Source organism: Azolla caroliniana, unplaced genomic scaffold (genome assembly GCF_043228905.1).
Source record: "Azolla caroliniana isolate FFs.n. ecotype wild unplaced genomic scaffold, voAzoCaro1.0.p SCAF_4, whole genome shotgun sequence".
Taxonomy (NCBI): Eukaryota; Viridiplantae; Streptophyta; class Polypodiopsida; order Salviniales; family Salviniaceae; genus Azolla; species Azolla caroliniana.
Window position 1 is genome coordinate 11735910 of NW_028230439.1, and position 16757 is coordinate 11752666.

A 16757-nucleotide genomic window follows, 5' to 3' on the forward strand; every position below is an offset into this window, starting at 1 on the left:
TATATATCATTTTCTGGGGTAATTCCTTTGAGACAGAGACAGACACAGAGACAGAGACAGAGGCAGAGGCAGAGGCAGAGGGCAGAGGCGAGAGGAAGAAGAGAGAGGTTTAGGGTTTGTACGCAGTGTTTCTGAAAGGCGGACAAACTTCTGTTGCGACGAAGTGACGTCTTTAGGTCAGCGTTAGGGCGTCCTGTTTCTTACTGAAGTTAAAAGGTACTTCGGTCTCTCTCTCTCTCTCTCTCTCTCTCTCTCTCGTTCTTCTCCATTTTGAAGGAAACGTTTCTCTTTCTTTCATTCATCTTGTCATGCCGTTCTGTTCTGTTCGTCTTCTTCAGAGGATTCTAAACACTCTCAAGAATTCCTTTCGTGCCGAACCTTCTTTCAGAAATTTGCAGAAAATAACTTTTTCTTCTTCCTGTAATGTGTCTTTTTTTGCTCTCAAGAGAGTCTTAGTTTTGGCTTCTCATCCAACAATTTGTCTCGGATCCTCAAGATATCGGTTTTTCTAGATCCTGAAGATATTATTGAAGAATCTCAACATATTAGTTCTTCATTCTTTGGGCGAGGATGAGAATACAAGAAAGTGGAAGGAAGCACAGACATTCAGACTCCCTGGTTAGCTCAGTTGTAAACTCTCTCTTTTTTTCTTGTGGATGTGGCATTCTCATTTCTTTGTTTCAGTTTTGGGAATTTGATTAACCTTACACAGATTGTCACTTCAACTTATTGCTAGCAGTGACTAATTTTCTTTGATTTCCCTATCTTCTAAGGTAGAGTTCACAAGGAAACCTAAATTAGGTTTGCCAAAGTTTATATTTCAACATATGTGTCAAATGTTTGTTCGTGTGGCCTGGAAAAATATGTTACTAAATAGTAAGGCATCAAATATATGATTAAAATCCCAATCTTGGTATATATACATCACAAAAATATCAATTGTGGTAATTTATATGGAACATTTTCACCAACATTTACACCTTGGAAACTCCTAGCATCTGAGTGGAAGTTTCAAGCAAGGAAACCAAAAAGATGATGATATATGTCATTTCCCTAGAAAATCCTAACATGAGACATCTTCACATGGACATCCAGATGGTTGAGCAGCTATTGAAATCTATGCCATCAGTATCCCACAACTATGTGACCATCTTGTACATCCATGTGAACATCTTCTACATTTACTGGCAATTTTTTGGCAATACAACATGCATGTGAACATGTATCATGGATGAAATTGATATGGAACAATTATGGCTTTGAAAATTTGTTGCCACACCAAGAATTGCCTGCCTTGACATATGCACTTGAGCTAGTAACTGATTCAGGAGCGGGAATTTTACAACTAAGAATGAAGAAATCTTTAATTACATTATGTTCTTTACCAACATATTTCCCTTCTGCTACGTATATTGTTTTTCCTTTTTATCCAAGATTTCACATTCCAAATTTTGATATTTCTTTCCACAGAAGATGCATTATATCCAAAATTCCTTTCAACTGTAACCAGACAACCACATTTAGAATCAGGATTTAGAGATCTCAGAGGATGCATAACATCCAAACTTCCATTTCAACTCTAATCAGACAACCGCCTTTAGAGTCAGGATTTATGCTTTAGTCAAGAATGTAGAGATCTTGAATTTTAATATCCTTTCCATTCCTCGCCCTTGTTGCAAACTACCACATTTCCCCTTTCTACAAATGCAAGATGTTTTACATCCAAATAGTTTCACCTAGAAACAGGCAACAAAGTATTTAATTATTCTTCATCATAGCAGAATATCTTTTTATTTTGCACGCTTTAGGAAATTGATCTCTGCTAATTGCTGCTGTAGTAACCAAACGAAAATGGAATTGGATCTGAAAATCGTGAATCATAACATATTTATAGAACCTTGTGAAAGGTATTTCATTGAAAGTCAACATATTCGTGACACGTTAAATGGACTGTTTTGCATTTTCCATCTTTTCTGATCCTTACTGTTGGTGGTGTTCTTGCAAGTGCAAGCTTGCCTTTAACTCTGTCACAGAAGGGTGTTATTCGAAAGCTGAGTTTAATCCCAATAATATTCAGCATCATGTCCTTTTTCACCTCACAATCTCAGCAAACCGCTCATTAGCAACTGTTATCATGCCTTGTTAGTGTTTATGCATCAAACCACAATGGGACTGGAACTCACAATATTCAGCATCATGGCTTTTGCACCTCACTATCTCTGCTAAATGCTCGTTAGCAACTTTTATCATGTCTTGTAAGTGTTGATGCATCAAACCACAATGGGACTGGAACTCACACTATTCAGCATCATGTCTTTTTCATCTCACCATCTCTGCTAAATCCATGTTAGCAACTTTTATTTTATCATGTCTTGTAAGTGTTGATGCATCAAACCACAAAGGGACTGGAACTCGCAACATATTGTGGAAGATTTACCAGAACATGGCTACATCCTAAAGGGTGTTATCTCCACATGCAGCCCCACAAAACCATCATATTCATTACTTGTGTGCAGGAGTTGTCTCTTTTTCTTTTCGGGTGAGATCCTCTCTTGTATCGGTTTTTTGGTATTCTTCATTATGGCAAAGTCTATCTGTTGCATCTCTGGACGTGGTAGAAACTCGTTTATCCCTTTAGCCTATACCTGTTCTTTGGTGTTGATGATTTGAATGGAGATGCTACATTATTTTCCTAGGCTATGGATGGGAAAGTTGATGATCTGGCACTTCTTGGGCTACCTACTCCAAGCGTGACTGTTACTCTTATATTTCTTCATTGTATGTTTTCATTTAGTTTTCACCTCTATTTTCAACTCTATAGGTTTGTCTTTTACTTCCTATATTTCCATGTCTGAATACTCATGTAAGTCCTCTTGAGCTTGAAGTAAGCTTAGAAGTTTGGGGATGGTTGGGGCTGAAGTAGTACCCAGAGGATCAGGATTTTTCAAAGGGGGGAATGGTTATACTTGAGTAATTCAAAATCATCCACAAATTCTAGGCATTCAGTTTTGAGATTGATTGGTCAATATCTGTATAAATCCTCCTTAAAGTTGAAGAAATAAAACCACAGAACATGAAGCTGATTAAAAGGAATGTGAATAAACCGTCTATGGGCCGACGATCCATCTAACCACTCAAATCCAGCTACCTAACACAGTTCTGGAGGTGAATGAGGGGGATGTTGTAAGTTGTGTTTTTCGTAAATATATTCTGGAGGCAATGAGGTTTATGCTGCAAGACTTTACTTTTGATGCTCAAAATTTAATGGTACTTATGTGATTAAGTGTCAAGTGATAGTCAACTTACATTAACGTGGCTCAATCTTCAGCTTTCATGGTACTGCAGCAAATAACGCCTTAGAGGTAGATTTGTGGAGGTGAATATATGAGTGAATCCAAAGATAAGATGATTCCTAACAGTGGATGGCATAACTGTACACCAAAACAAACCGAACAGTGGATGATAATCCAAAGATATGAGCGAATCCAAAGATAAGATGATTCCTAACAGTGGATGGCATAATAGTGCAGACATGAATCTAAACCTAAAGAATACCTGTGTGGCGTGCTAGCCAAAACACCAAATTACTTAACATGAAATATTCTTGTTTCTGAAAAATATGTAGGCTCAGATATGGGACATCATTGGCCCCTTTATTTTAAGATGAAGGTGATAGTAAGGAACTATGCAACATTATTTCAGGAATACAAGCCTTGTTGCACTGCAAATGAGATATGTTGGATTGATTCTAAGCTCGTAGATACTTTCTTAGCCACCCAGCTTTTATATACTCTCAGTTAGCCACACCAAAGCATAAATCTGTATATGTATATATATATACATACATATTTATGCTAAGCTTTTCTCTCGTCCATCAATTTACTTTTCCTAAGATGATATTAGATGGGGCTTATATAAAGCATTAAGGATAAAGAGCACGGCAGTTCACAAGATGTTGATTGAACTCCAATGCTCCTTTTGTTAATGACCTGTAAAGTGCTCTCTTACCCTAGTACAATATGACTCAATGCGATTCAAACATGTGACATTGATAGATTATATTGGATCTGTGGTTGATAAGGTGCATGTTGTGAGAGCAAGCAGCTCTTTGGCGTTGTAAGTTAACTGTACTGTCATACCTGATTGGGCTTGAATTGGAGACACTGGTAAGCAAACTTAAGAGAACACCAAGTTGAATGAAGATGGCTAAATTATTTCCATGGTTTATAGCATGACTGGACAGATCAGTTCTTATAATTGAAACCTAAGAAACATATCCAATCTTTCAAATGTGTTTCTAGTGCTCGTTCTTTTGGAAGATTCTATAATATTTTATTTTGGTTTTATTATATGATTGTAGAAAGTTAATACAGACATTTTGAACAATTTATTAAGAAATACCATTCCATCAATGCATAAGTTGCAAGCTCAGTGATTTCAAACAGCATGGGCTGGCTGTAATAATAATCAACATTCTCAGTCTATATTCTCTAACATTTAGTCCTGGCCCACCTCTTTAAGAATTTCACATTGCATCTTGACGTCAATTAATGATGGCTTTAAGTATGAAGAATGGTAAACAATTGGCCACCATTTCAGCATAGCACTCCCCAGAGTGTTTCCAAATTTATCTCCATTCAGACAAAGTAGTGTAGCTTCGTTTTCCACACTGTCAAATATATGTACCTTGCAAACTTGATTGTATGTCGATGTTACTATGCAGAACAGTGTAGATGTATTTTCCAAGCATTGTTTTGAATCCTTGCATAGCAGCCTGAAACTTGTTTATTGATGAATATTTTTAAATGGCAGCCCAAAAACCATTTGATTGATGCATTTGGTAACTATCTGGAATATCACTTGCCATAGTTTCAAAACAAGGAAATTCATTATAAATATGTTAGACATGCTGAATGCCTATGGATATGGTGAGGTTGTAAATTTTAGCGGACAATTAAGCATGTTACCCATGAGCATTACTTTGTCTGACGATAAATTAATGTTGTGCATCTATCATTCTGGACACCTATTAGCTAGCTATTAAAAAACGTTTCATGATGACTGGTCAACATGCTTCAAATGAGCCTCATAACTAGACCTAAATTGCTTCCATTTGTTAGACACAGAAGATGTTTGCAAACTAAGATTAGAGAAAAGCATATATGGTGATGGCTGCTCCACTTGCTTCCAATTATCCTCACAAGTAGGCTTCTAATGCTCTTTTTTGCATAGATACAGAAGAGGTTTTCATTGTTTCAGCAATAAATGGTTTTGAATCAGCAGCTGAATCAGATTCCTGATGCTAACCAGGTCCACTTTCAACAAAATGTCCTGATATTCTTCCATACCAACTGATTGCGAACCATTTGATGTTTTCTGTACCTTTCTGTTGTAGCTTGCCATGCAATAACTGCAAATTGCATCATGAAGGCATTGCCCCATAAATACACTTGTTCCTAAATGTGAAGTCAATGTACTGGAAAGTCAGACTAGCTTAGCTAGACTTTATTAATCTTAGTTACCAAAGAAGATATTCAAATTTGTTATGGATTATCTATCTGTTGGTTGAAGTCAAAAGGCCAGCACAACGTAAAGATCACAATCCAGAGAATTTTTTTACCATTGAATTCGATCTCAAACATTTTTAGTTTGCTTTCAAATCCTCTTGTAATTTGGGAACTTCAAATGCCAAAATATGGAGGAAATATCCAATACAATCCATTACTGTTGTAAAGCATTTACTTCCTGATTAGTGCACAATTTTGGTAAATTTCCTTCATATCTGAAAACATGGTCCATAAACCTTGACAAGGTTGCGAAACAACTTACCAGTAACAGTTGGCAATGGTTCGGTTTGAACCGAACCGTGAAACTGCGGTTTAACAGCTTAACCGTTTAAATGGTTCGGTTTGGTTTCAACTGTTAGAAACTGCGGCTAGTGGTTTTTTTTTCTAAAATTTTAAATTAAATATTTTTTTAAAACAATCTTTTCATTTTCAAGCCTTATTCTCACATTTTAGGAAAATCTTTAAAATCTTGAAAAATTAAAATTAAAAATAATGAAATAGTTTAAATTTTAAATTTTTTAAAATTTTAAAATTGAATTTTGACCTAAGTTGAAAACCGAAACCGAATCATGAAACCGCGGTTTTAATGGTTTGGTTTTAACGGTTTCGTGGTTTGGTTCAAGTTTCAACATTTTTAAATGGTTCAGTTTCAAACTGTTGCCGATTGTTACTTACCAGATACACCATACAACTCCAGGATTTTGCAACATCCTAGAGTAACTCTTGGATAGCTCTCATTTGTATCATAGCATAGTTAGGATCTCCTAGTCATCCAGTGAGAAGAGAAGGGACCTAATCTTGGAAATATACTCATAGGTTCCGTCTTTTCTCACAAGATGACTAGGAGGTCCTAGCTATGCTATAAAAGAGGCACGAAAAGAGAAGGGACCTAATCTTGGAAATACTCTTAGTTCCTTTCTTTTCTCACTGGATGACCAGGAGATCCTAGCTATGCTATAAAAGAGGCATGAAAAGAGAAGGGACCTAATCTTGGAATACTCTTAATTCCCTTCTTTTCTCACTGGATGACCAGGAGATCCTAGCTATGCTATTAAAGAGGCATGAAAAGAGAAGGGACCTAATCTTGGAAATACTCTTAGTTCCCTTCTTTTCTCACTGGATGACCAGGAGATCCTAGCTATGCTATAAAAGAGGCATGAAAAGAGAAGGGACCTAATCTTGGAAATACTCTTGAAAAGGAAATGAGGCGTCTATATAGACACTTTTTCAGTTGAAAAGTAAATATAATGTTCACTTAGGTGGCATTTGAGATGCATTAACCTTACTTTGGATTTCAGTACAAGGCGGTTGAATTTATTGGATGATTACAATTTTGTGTTGGATAATGAGAAAAATGGTTCCCTTTTTTTGGTCTGTATGTATATACAGCAGCGTGAGACCTATTTTGCGCGTCTTAACTTAAATTCACAACCTTGAGCTGAGGCTCCACAGCTTCTCCACAGCACATTCTTTTCCAAGGATGATCATAAACATGACATGAGGATGTATTTTTGAATCTCATCATTCACGAGTCATTGGAGGTCTTTTTAAATGTTAAAGAAAGAATAATCTGCTGCAATGACCTGAAACTGATTTTATGATTCAGATGCTCATAGTCAAAAGATGCAGTTTTCTATCCACTAAACTGAACCAAAGACTTACTTGCACATATGCTAAACTAAAGCACTCACTGTAGCCCGCCAAAATATATGAGTTTCAATAACATCAAGGGAGAAGTAACTTAAGACACAGATGTGTATGTCTGGTGTATCACATCATCTCAGCCCATATATGCGATCTGTACCTCTGGACGAGTTTTTTTCTTCTCCAAAGCTTCATACCATATATCCTGTTTTAATCTGTCTTATGTAATTTTCTGTTCCAAAACCTTCAACCAAATATCCTATTGTCAAAAGTTTCCTCTCTTTCAGCAGCATCTTTCCCCCAACAGCTCCACAACCTTCATCATGTGCACAAACGTGCCGTGCTGTTCACATTATAGTTCATGCCACAAATTTTCATTAATTTATGTTTCTTTCAAGCTCGACCCTTGACCCTTTTTCGCATACCACTCATGCATCCGCATCAATGTTTTTTTATGAGTGTGGTTCTGTTGATGATCCTCAAATTTGTGATATGCAATATCTTTGCATTCATCATCTCTTGACAAGATCCAAAGACCCATGGGACTGTTGATTCTTGCCCCTTCCATAAAAGAGTTTGGTTAGAAAACAGGGGTCTCCCCACACAGTAGAGATGGTTTCTCTTTTTTGGTTGGCACTTCTATTTGAGAAGTTTGAGCTAACTAAAATTGTATCAAAGGGGACTTGTTTACCTCAACCATAAGACCTTTTATGATTGGCAGTTTTGAGTACCTTGCCCCATGGGACTGATCCAAGCCCACTTTCATATAAAAAGTCACTCCAAAAACAAAATTTTCTACTAAGAAATCACACAGTAAATGGTTCTTCATCAATGTTATTGCCCTGTAGTACTCCCAGGCATAGTGAACATTATCTTTATTCCAAGCTTTGCCATTTTCCACCATTTGCCATGACTACCCACATTGTACAGAATAATTAGAGGTACAGAAGTTAGAAAGATGAATTACAAATGCATTTGGATAAATCAAAGCACTCAAAATTTGCCCCTTGTTCAGCATTGTTGCTCTGTAGCACTCTATGGTTTATGCTTGTTAATCGGTATTGTTGCAAACCCTAGACAACTCCAAAGAATGGGTCATCACATTCAATCATCATCCTCGCTTTGAAGAGGTTGGAGCAACAATGATTTTCTACCTGGAAATTGCACAAGAAATGGTACTCCCAGGGATTCTGTACATTATCTTATTCCAAGATTTTCCAGACTCTCAATTGAAAGTTCCATTACCTTTTGGAATCTGCAGCAGCCTAATGAAGGCTTGCTAGAATACAGACAAGATAGACCTGAGTGAATTCTGGTATGCAAGATTTTTATCATTTCCGAGAAATTCTTGCTGTCATATGCTAACCACTATACAAATTGTAATATTACAAAAATCACAAATAGTCGTTTTGAGATTTTTAGCAGCAAAGTTAATTTCTGAAAATTTTGTTTCAGGGTCCATAAATTTGAAAGAAAATAGAGCTTTCTCCATATTTCACAATGCAGGCTTAGAATTGGTAGGGGCAAAGCATATCCTTGTAGTTTCTTTTGTCGATTGTAACCTACCTCAGAATATAGGATACCGTTGACAAACACCTATTTAAATTAAGGATACCGTTGGAAAATGTACCTCCGTTACCCAACCTAGGGGTTATGATGCTCATATAACTAGAGCTTGTAACGTGGATTTTTGTGCCTACATAATCATGCTCCACGTTTGCAAATTGTCCCTTTGACCTAATTTGCAGCCTTGCCACCTCGAAACATAATTTATATTCTCTAAATATTCTGCCAAAAGCTTTTTATCTATTGCCACTTGAAAAAACTCTCTTGAGGTGCATTTAGTTTGCTTAATACGTTTTTATTCAACAACTCGAAAATACATAAAGTATAAGCGACATAACTTAGAAGAGATTAGAACAATGATATTCGGACATTTAATATGAACCAGGAATGTAGTGATTTAATCTATATAAATTGAATCATAGTAACCTACCTATTTATGCAATTTAGGCATTTGGAGGGATACCTCGGAAGCAATGACACTCTAAACGAATGCTTATTTGAGGAATTGAATTTGGTATATTGAAACCAACATGTAAATTAGCAAAAAGTACATGAAAGGAATCGGATATTGAGCTTATGACACTCTAAAAGAATGATTATTTGAGGAAATTGAGCTTGCTATATTGAAAGCAACTTGTGTCAGTTAGCAAAAAGTACATGAAATTGAGCTTGCTATTTTGTCTAGCAGGTTTTGTACAAGATATTCCATATAGCATTCAAATGCTGGGTTTTCTACCAAATCTAAGATTATTTTCAAAACCTCTCCATGTTTGTACCAATTTGCAAGATCTATAAACTAGAACAGAAGTATTTTATCCCACAACGTAGGACATATACAAGAGTAAATAATGTCATTAAGACTTGGTAACATTTTCAGTGATACAAAAAATGCTGTGGAATGAACATTGTACTCTATTTAACTTTATTGTGTTGATTGAATAACCAAAATTGCAGGGATATTTTATTTATGTTTCCATGTAATTTCCAAGTTGAGTTAAAATTAGTAAAGAAAACATTTGGAAAAAACTATGGCACGAAAAAAGCAGGACAGGTCTAAAAGAGATAATTTTGCAGGAACAGCATTTCAACAAGGGTTATGTGCTGAAATTTGGTTGTCTGGCATGTATCAGAGTCTAGTATATTTCGCTTACATGCATGTTGTACAGAAGGACTCCTTTGTTAATTGAACATATTATCAGTGATATAAAAGAAGTTCATAGAAGAGAGCATTTATGCCAACTACATTATTTTAGCTTGAGTCAAAGCTATGTATCCTTTTCGTATCTCTAGTAGTCATAGTAGCACAAAACAGCCAGGGGAACAAAAATGGTGAAATGATGTTTGGGAGTAGTCTTTTGTGAGGCAGTACTGCCCTTGGAAAACATTGTTAAGTTAAAAAAGTAGATTTTTAACGATGTGCTATGTATATATTATTTAATTGTTTTCCTTGTCTCTGATCTCAAATATTTCTAAATGCTGTATACAACATTTTCATAAATGTCCCTGTTGCTCTAATTTGTGTAAGCCGGAGAGAGAGATCATGGATTAACCATGGCTACCTTGGAACAGGGAAGGCTCCCAGTATATGATGGATCAAGCAGGCATGGTTTAAAATATAAAGACAAAGAACATGAATCTCAAATAGTTCCAATTCGGAAACACCTTGACGAAGCTTTGCCATCTCAACATTTGTGGGTGGGGAATGTCTCCTCTAATGTAACAGAAATGACACTTGCTGAGCAATTCTCAAGGTTTGGGGACATTGAATCTCTCAGGCTTTACTCATCAAAAAATTATGCTTTTGTGACCCTAAATACTGTAGAAGATGCAATGTATGCAAAAAAAGGACTTCATGGTACAGTATTGGGAGGGCTTGCAATCAGGATCGAGTTTGTAAAAGGAGTAAGCATCAACTTTCAAGCATTGATTTCTCTTGAGGCAGTTTTTTCTGAATACAATGCTGTGTGTTTACTTTGGTGTTATTTCGTTTTCCAATCACTTTTGTTGTTTCCTACAGCTAATAATGTGCGTCTATTTCTGTCATTGTTGTTAAGGCCTTCACCACTTGATATACTGCAGGATGGCAAATTCAACAACCAATATCAAGTGAATCAGGATAAACAGGCTCTGTTTCATGTTAGAAGTCCAAAAGATGATAAGACTATGATAAAAGAGAAAGGATTGGAAGATGGTAAAGCATCACAGATGAAAGATGCACAAGCAAACATTAGCTTGGATACTGGAAGTAAGCCAACTCTGGACAAACCAAAAGGGAACAGAAGTGGAGATCCAAGTGAAGTGTTATGGATAGGCTTTCCCCTTCACCTTAGGATTGACGAGAGGAAGCTTCACAAACTTTTTGCACCCTTTGGGGGAGTTGAAAAAATTACCACTTTTCCAGGGCGAACATATGCATTTGTGAGGTTCCAGAATGTGAAATCTGCTTCTCGGGCTAAAGATGCACTTCAGGGAAAACTTTTCGATGATCCTCGTGTAAGCATCAGTTTTGCAAAAAGTGAAGTGGGTCCAGTTGATCATAGTCAGGGATCAAGCAAAGTATTTTCAAGTTTGTCTACAGAAGTTGAAAATGTTGCAGTCAGACATACTCTTCCAGAATCTTCAACTGGGAAAGGGGAGGTGGGAATGAAAGAGTTTGCCCATCCTTCCACTGAGAAAAGGGACACTATCACATCAATACCAGAAACTGGAAATCCGTCAAGTTTGCGAAATAAATATATTGGACTTAACTCAAAGATGCCTGGTAGTCCCTACAGCAGCTCTAGGTCAGGGATTGTAATGAATGAAACAATGTTCTCTAGAGGTGGTCCTAAGAGCAAAGTGTATATAAGTGACGCTTCAAATAATGGATGGAGGTTAAACACCAATCTGGTAAACACAGAGATGTCGAAAAGAGATAGCCAACAGATTAATAAAGTTACAGTTCATGAATGGTCTGAGGTACAGGTCTGCACTACTGAGCAAAAAAGGCACAGGGGTGGCAGTGATTATTCTGATGGTGGACCAACTTCAAAACTTGGGTATACTGAACTTAAACGACAAAGGCTAGACAATAACCAACCTAGTCAGAAAGAGGTAGATGATATCGGTCTTTGGGAAGCAAATAATGGGATGCATTCCCTATGGGATAGTAAATGTACGCACGACGATGAATGTAACAATAGTCAGTTACATTGGGGATGTGCTGATGTACACATGGCTATACTGCCTAAACACGAAGATGCAACAATAGCTTCAGGTTCTAAGGAGAATCATGAAGAGGTAGGCAACAGGGATTTACTACTGAAGATGCCATTCCCTCTCTCAAATCCAGACCAAAAGATGGTGTCTCTTGATGAGGAAAGACTTCCAGTGGCCCCCTTTCATCCATTATCCAAAGATATTCAGCCACCACCCAAAGAATTATTCCGATGGGAAGGTACCATTGCGAAGGGTGGTACAGTAGTTTGCCATTGTCGATGCTTCCCTGCGACAAAAGAGATTGATGTTAAATTGTAAGTATGCTTATTCTGTCATATTCTGCTCATTTGTTTGGGTGCTTACACTTCTTGACTATTGGTTGGCTCAACTGACTATGCAGCCCTGATATCTTGAACTGTACTGCAAGAACAAGCCTGGATATGCTTGCTCAATACATCATGCAGGTTAAAAGCTTTGCAGTTGTCTTATTTATGCCGCAAGGAGTGACAGATGTAAAACCATACCAGGAACTGATGGCTTTCTTAGCTGACAAAAAGCGAGCAGCTGTGTGTAAGCTTTCAGATGAGCACACCCTATTTTTAGTCCCTCCATCTGATTTTATAGAGGAATTTCTGAAAGTTCCTAAGAGTAACAATATTTTGGGAGTAGTGTTAGGACAGCAGCAGTTCCTCTCTGACGTCCCTCAGCCTTTGTCAAGTCAAACAGTGCTTTCACAGCATGATAAAACACTTGTACTGGATGATTTGAAAGAGTTAAGCTATCAGCAACTTAATCCCAACTCAACTTCCGAACATCCTTTCTTTAACATACCTTGCATTTCGGATCCCGATAAGAGTGTTGGTCTAAATAAGAACTTGATTGGCTCTCATTCTCATGGAAAATCAATCGATAACAGGGTTTTGTTTCATGGTCCTGTGTCAGATAGTAACAGGATGCCATATTCAATGCAGGGAAACCTCATTCTAGACAGTAACAGGATGGCATATAAGAATTGGGGAAACAGTCCCATGCAACAAGATCTACATGTTAGTGATAAGGTAAATTTTCCTCAAATTAAGATGCAATCGCACAAGGATATTTCAAACCATACATTGCAGTCTGAGACATTCATTTCCAGTGAGGAACAATCCCGACCTGATCTCAGCTACAGCCAAACGCGAGTCACTATCGATAGCCGAAATATATCAGTTTGTGCACCTTTCCATAACCAGTCTTCTATGGTGGAATCTATAGTGCAACCTACGAAGGCTACCTCAACTCTGCAGCCAATATTGTCGTTGGCCCAATCGCAACAATTCACCTATAATTCACAACTGCCTCCTTCACACAATCTTAGCTATGATGCCAATCAAGGGCCTTGGGAAGCATCATCTAACTATGGTTTGAAACCAGTGCCGCCAGCTGGCAATCTACAACTACCTGTGCCACCACCACCACCACCTTCATTATTTAGTGTACAACCTCCCTCCCTCCCTCTGGGTAGAGAAAAACAAACTGAACAACAGATGCTCCAAATCGTTGAGAATCAGGAACAAACTGAATCGAATGAAGGTCAGAAAAAGTTTCAAGCAACTCTGGAGCTTGCTGCGGCATTACTCCAGCAGTTACAAAAGCAAACAAAACTTTAGACTGTTGTCACGTCTTGATTTTGCGCTGGTTAGGCTTAGAGAAATTGGCCATGTCTCCAGGGCATGTGTACACAGCTTTCAGCATGTATAACATCGTTTAGAATTTGCGTTTGGTCATTTGTTTCTATGTTAACTAATGACATAAGCTCTAGAATACAGCCTTGATTTTAATGTTCACAAGCTTTCTCATCTCTGACCGTAACCACAACCAACCAATGTGGTAAAGTGACAACCTGCAGTTTGAACATGTTATATGCCATTACGAGTCTACAAATCAATGCTTCACACTGAGGACATTCCATATAATCAAGCATATGTGACATGGTGATCATAACCAGTGCATTTCTCAAAAACTACTTTGATCCAGTATCCACCTAGTACTGTTGACAATCAGAATTCAAAGTTTTGATAATATAAGCTTTTGAGCTTTGGTAGTGTCAAACTGCCAACAGTCTGAATCAACCTTCTTGGTCACAAATTTCAAGCAACACTATATATAACCTCTGGATATGATTAAAGCAAGAAAATGACAAAATCAGAATCTCAAATTCTCAATGGTTTTGATTATCTAGCTACCTTGTATCTATGGTGTTGTTTTGGTGCGAAGCTTAGTGATTTGGTCTATTATGCAATATTTGTAGCAAAGAAATATTTTGCTTGATTACACATAAGCTTGGATATATGCTTTGGATAATTTTTTGGCAAAGACATAGCAATAGATATGAATGCATTGTTCAATTTGTGTGCTAACTATGAGGAAGCAAGAATAGCTTATGAATAACACAACCAAATACATATAAAATGGGAGGGAATTCTTAGCCATGGAAAGGAGGAAGAAGAAGAATTGAATTTAGGAGTGAGACAAGAAGAGTCTTAGTAGGAGGATGTTCATGATAGAGGAAGGAGAACAAAGAGTGAATATTATGGATTAGGATGATATTAGTTATTTAGTATGTAGTTGTGTTTAGGATTTAAGGAGTTACTATTCTGATTATATTAGTAAATTTTAGTGTTCTCTTCTCCGTTCTTCTCTTCTCTTTTCTTTTCTCTATCACCCTTTATCACTCTGATGTGTATTTTTCTCTACATGTACAAACAACTCCACCGCTTCTTCCTCATCCTCCAGCAAGATGATTTAGAGCCCAAAGGATGAGACAAAGACGCGCAAGAGAAGAACTATTTTAGAATGGTGGGTGTCATGATGCAATGTGGCATGTCCAAAGGAAGAAAAGTGTGAAAAAGAAGTTTTAGAGGGGTCAAGATTATGGTTGAAACGATCATCAATAAAAAAGGGGGGGGAAGAACAATATTGAATTAACGACAAATTATAGCTCAAATAGTAAGAGCTAGACATTAGTAACAAAAGGGTTAAGTGTTAGTGAATGACTAGGGGAAAATAGTTGCATAGGTAATGTTTTAAGAAAGCATATGGTAAATATGAATGGTTAAAATACATTTTGTCAAAACTAGAGGCCTATGGAAAGAAAAAGGCCAACTGCATATAAAAAGAGAGAATACTATTTTTCTTCCTTAAAAGGCCATTGTTGGGTTTGGGATTTGAATGCCCAAACTTCAACAAGAAGTTGAATCACGTTGGCGCATGGCAAGTCTGCAATGTCAAAGGAAACTATTTGCCTTGATCAAGCCCCGTGTTGACACTGGTTGTGTGTCTGGTCGATTGTGGTCGACTAGTATATGCTTATGTAGAAGCAAGTGTGGATCTTGTTGAGGAACAAGCAAGACATAGAGTAAGCGTGAGGATCAATGTAGCTCCTCTTGCCCTACGGAAAAGGGTTCGCCCATTGTAAAATCTTGTGTGAATTTGATTGGCACTCAAAGATCACACAATATCTTCATCAAATCAATTTTTAAATGTTAAATGACATTTCCTTGTACATTCGAAACTATAAAACTAGCATGATATTTATTATCTTGTATGTCAATGACTTGGTCATTAGTGGAGAATACATAATCGAACTTCAACGAGGTCAAGATGCTCCTCTCTTACAAGTTCGAGATGAAGGATTCAACGAAGCAGTTGAAGAACCAATACACAATTATTGTGACAACCCCAATAGCATCTAGTTAGCATAGAATATGATCTTTCATGCTCGGACTATGCACATGAAGGTGCTCTACCATTACCTCGAAGGTGCATCATACCAAGAGACATCAACCTCCAACATATTGGTATTGATCTTCAGACAATCAGACAAGTGATATCTTTAATCAAGCTCTCGTAGCTAAAAGGCTTTAACAATTCTCAACAACATTTGGTGTTTGATGCTTGACATGCCAAGCTTGATGGGATGTTGAAGAAGATGATGAAGGTGATGATGAGTCTAACAATCAACTAAATGACAAAGACTCTCTCTCTAGAGTCGGTATAAATGGATCACCCCACTAGAACCACTCTCATCTAAAATATTGTACTATAAGGAACACTTCATGCACTTCTCTAAGTTAGGTTTTATTACGCGGCCAAAATAGATGTATTCTTACCACATGCACTAAGGGTTGCCATTGGACAACTTACAATATCATCTCACCAACTTGAGATTGAGAATGGTCGTACTAATGGAGTCCCTAGGGAGGAAAGGATATGTAGGTTATGCCACATAGAGATAGAGAATGAGTACCACTTTGCATGCAAGTGTCCCACCTATGCCGAGATAAGGGCAAAATACCAAGACATACTTAGTTCCTCTCCTACCCTCCCCAAACTATTCGATACTCTATATATAAAGAATAAGTTACATCCTAGAGCTAAAACAACACAGAGAGAATAAGTTACAAAATGCTGAAAATAATGTTGCTAATGTTCATTAACATGTAAGAAAGGAAGTTTTTCAGGAACAGGGGGAGACAACGAATGTCGACACACCTGCACCACTCAGCCTTTTCCTTGATGAAGCAGAAAACCAAACAAGAACCAAACGCCCTCGGATGTCGGGTTTCAAAGTGTTGGGAAATTGGTCTCTCCGTATTATAGATCTAAGTACTAAAGTAAGCTTAAGATAAGGATAAAGTAATGATAGATAGAAAGGAGAAAGAGAAAGAAGGGTGCCGATCAACCCGACCACCCTCGAGCAAAGGGATCGAGACGGACTCGAACCTCGATCGGCGTCCCATA

The 16757-nt window shown here is 37.4% G+C and overlaps 1 protein-coding gene across 3 annotated transcripts; it reads left to right on the forward strand.

The window, feature by feature from the left end:
• Window positions 1-271: 271 nt before the first annotated feature.
• On the forward strand, window positions 272-13741 carry LOC147865088 (uncharacterized). Of its 3 annotated transcripts, none has more exons than XM_087317829.1 (5): window positions 272-420; window positions 513-630; window positions 10347-10679; window positions 10857-12289; window positions 12376-13741. In XM_087317829.1, exons 2-5 carry the CDS (start codon window positions 571-573, stop codon window positions 13622-13624), a joined length of 3075 nt encoding a protein of 1024 aa, XP_087173955.1. In that variant the 5' UTR covers window positions 272-420; window positions 513-570; the 3' UTR covers window positions 13625-13741. The 3 variants fall into 3 exon arrangements, with proteins under 3 accessions (XP_087173955.1, XP_087173956.1, XP_087173954.1); XM_087317830.1 differs by having other exon boundaries at window positions 513-618; XM_087317828.1 differs by having other exon boundaries at window positions 278-630.
• Window positions 13742-16757: the final 3016 nt, after the last annotated feature.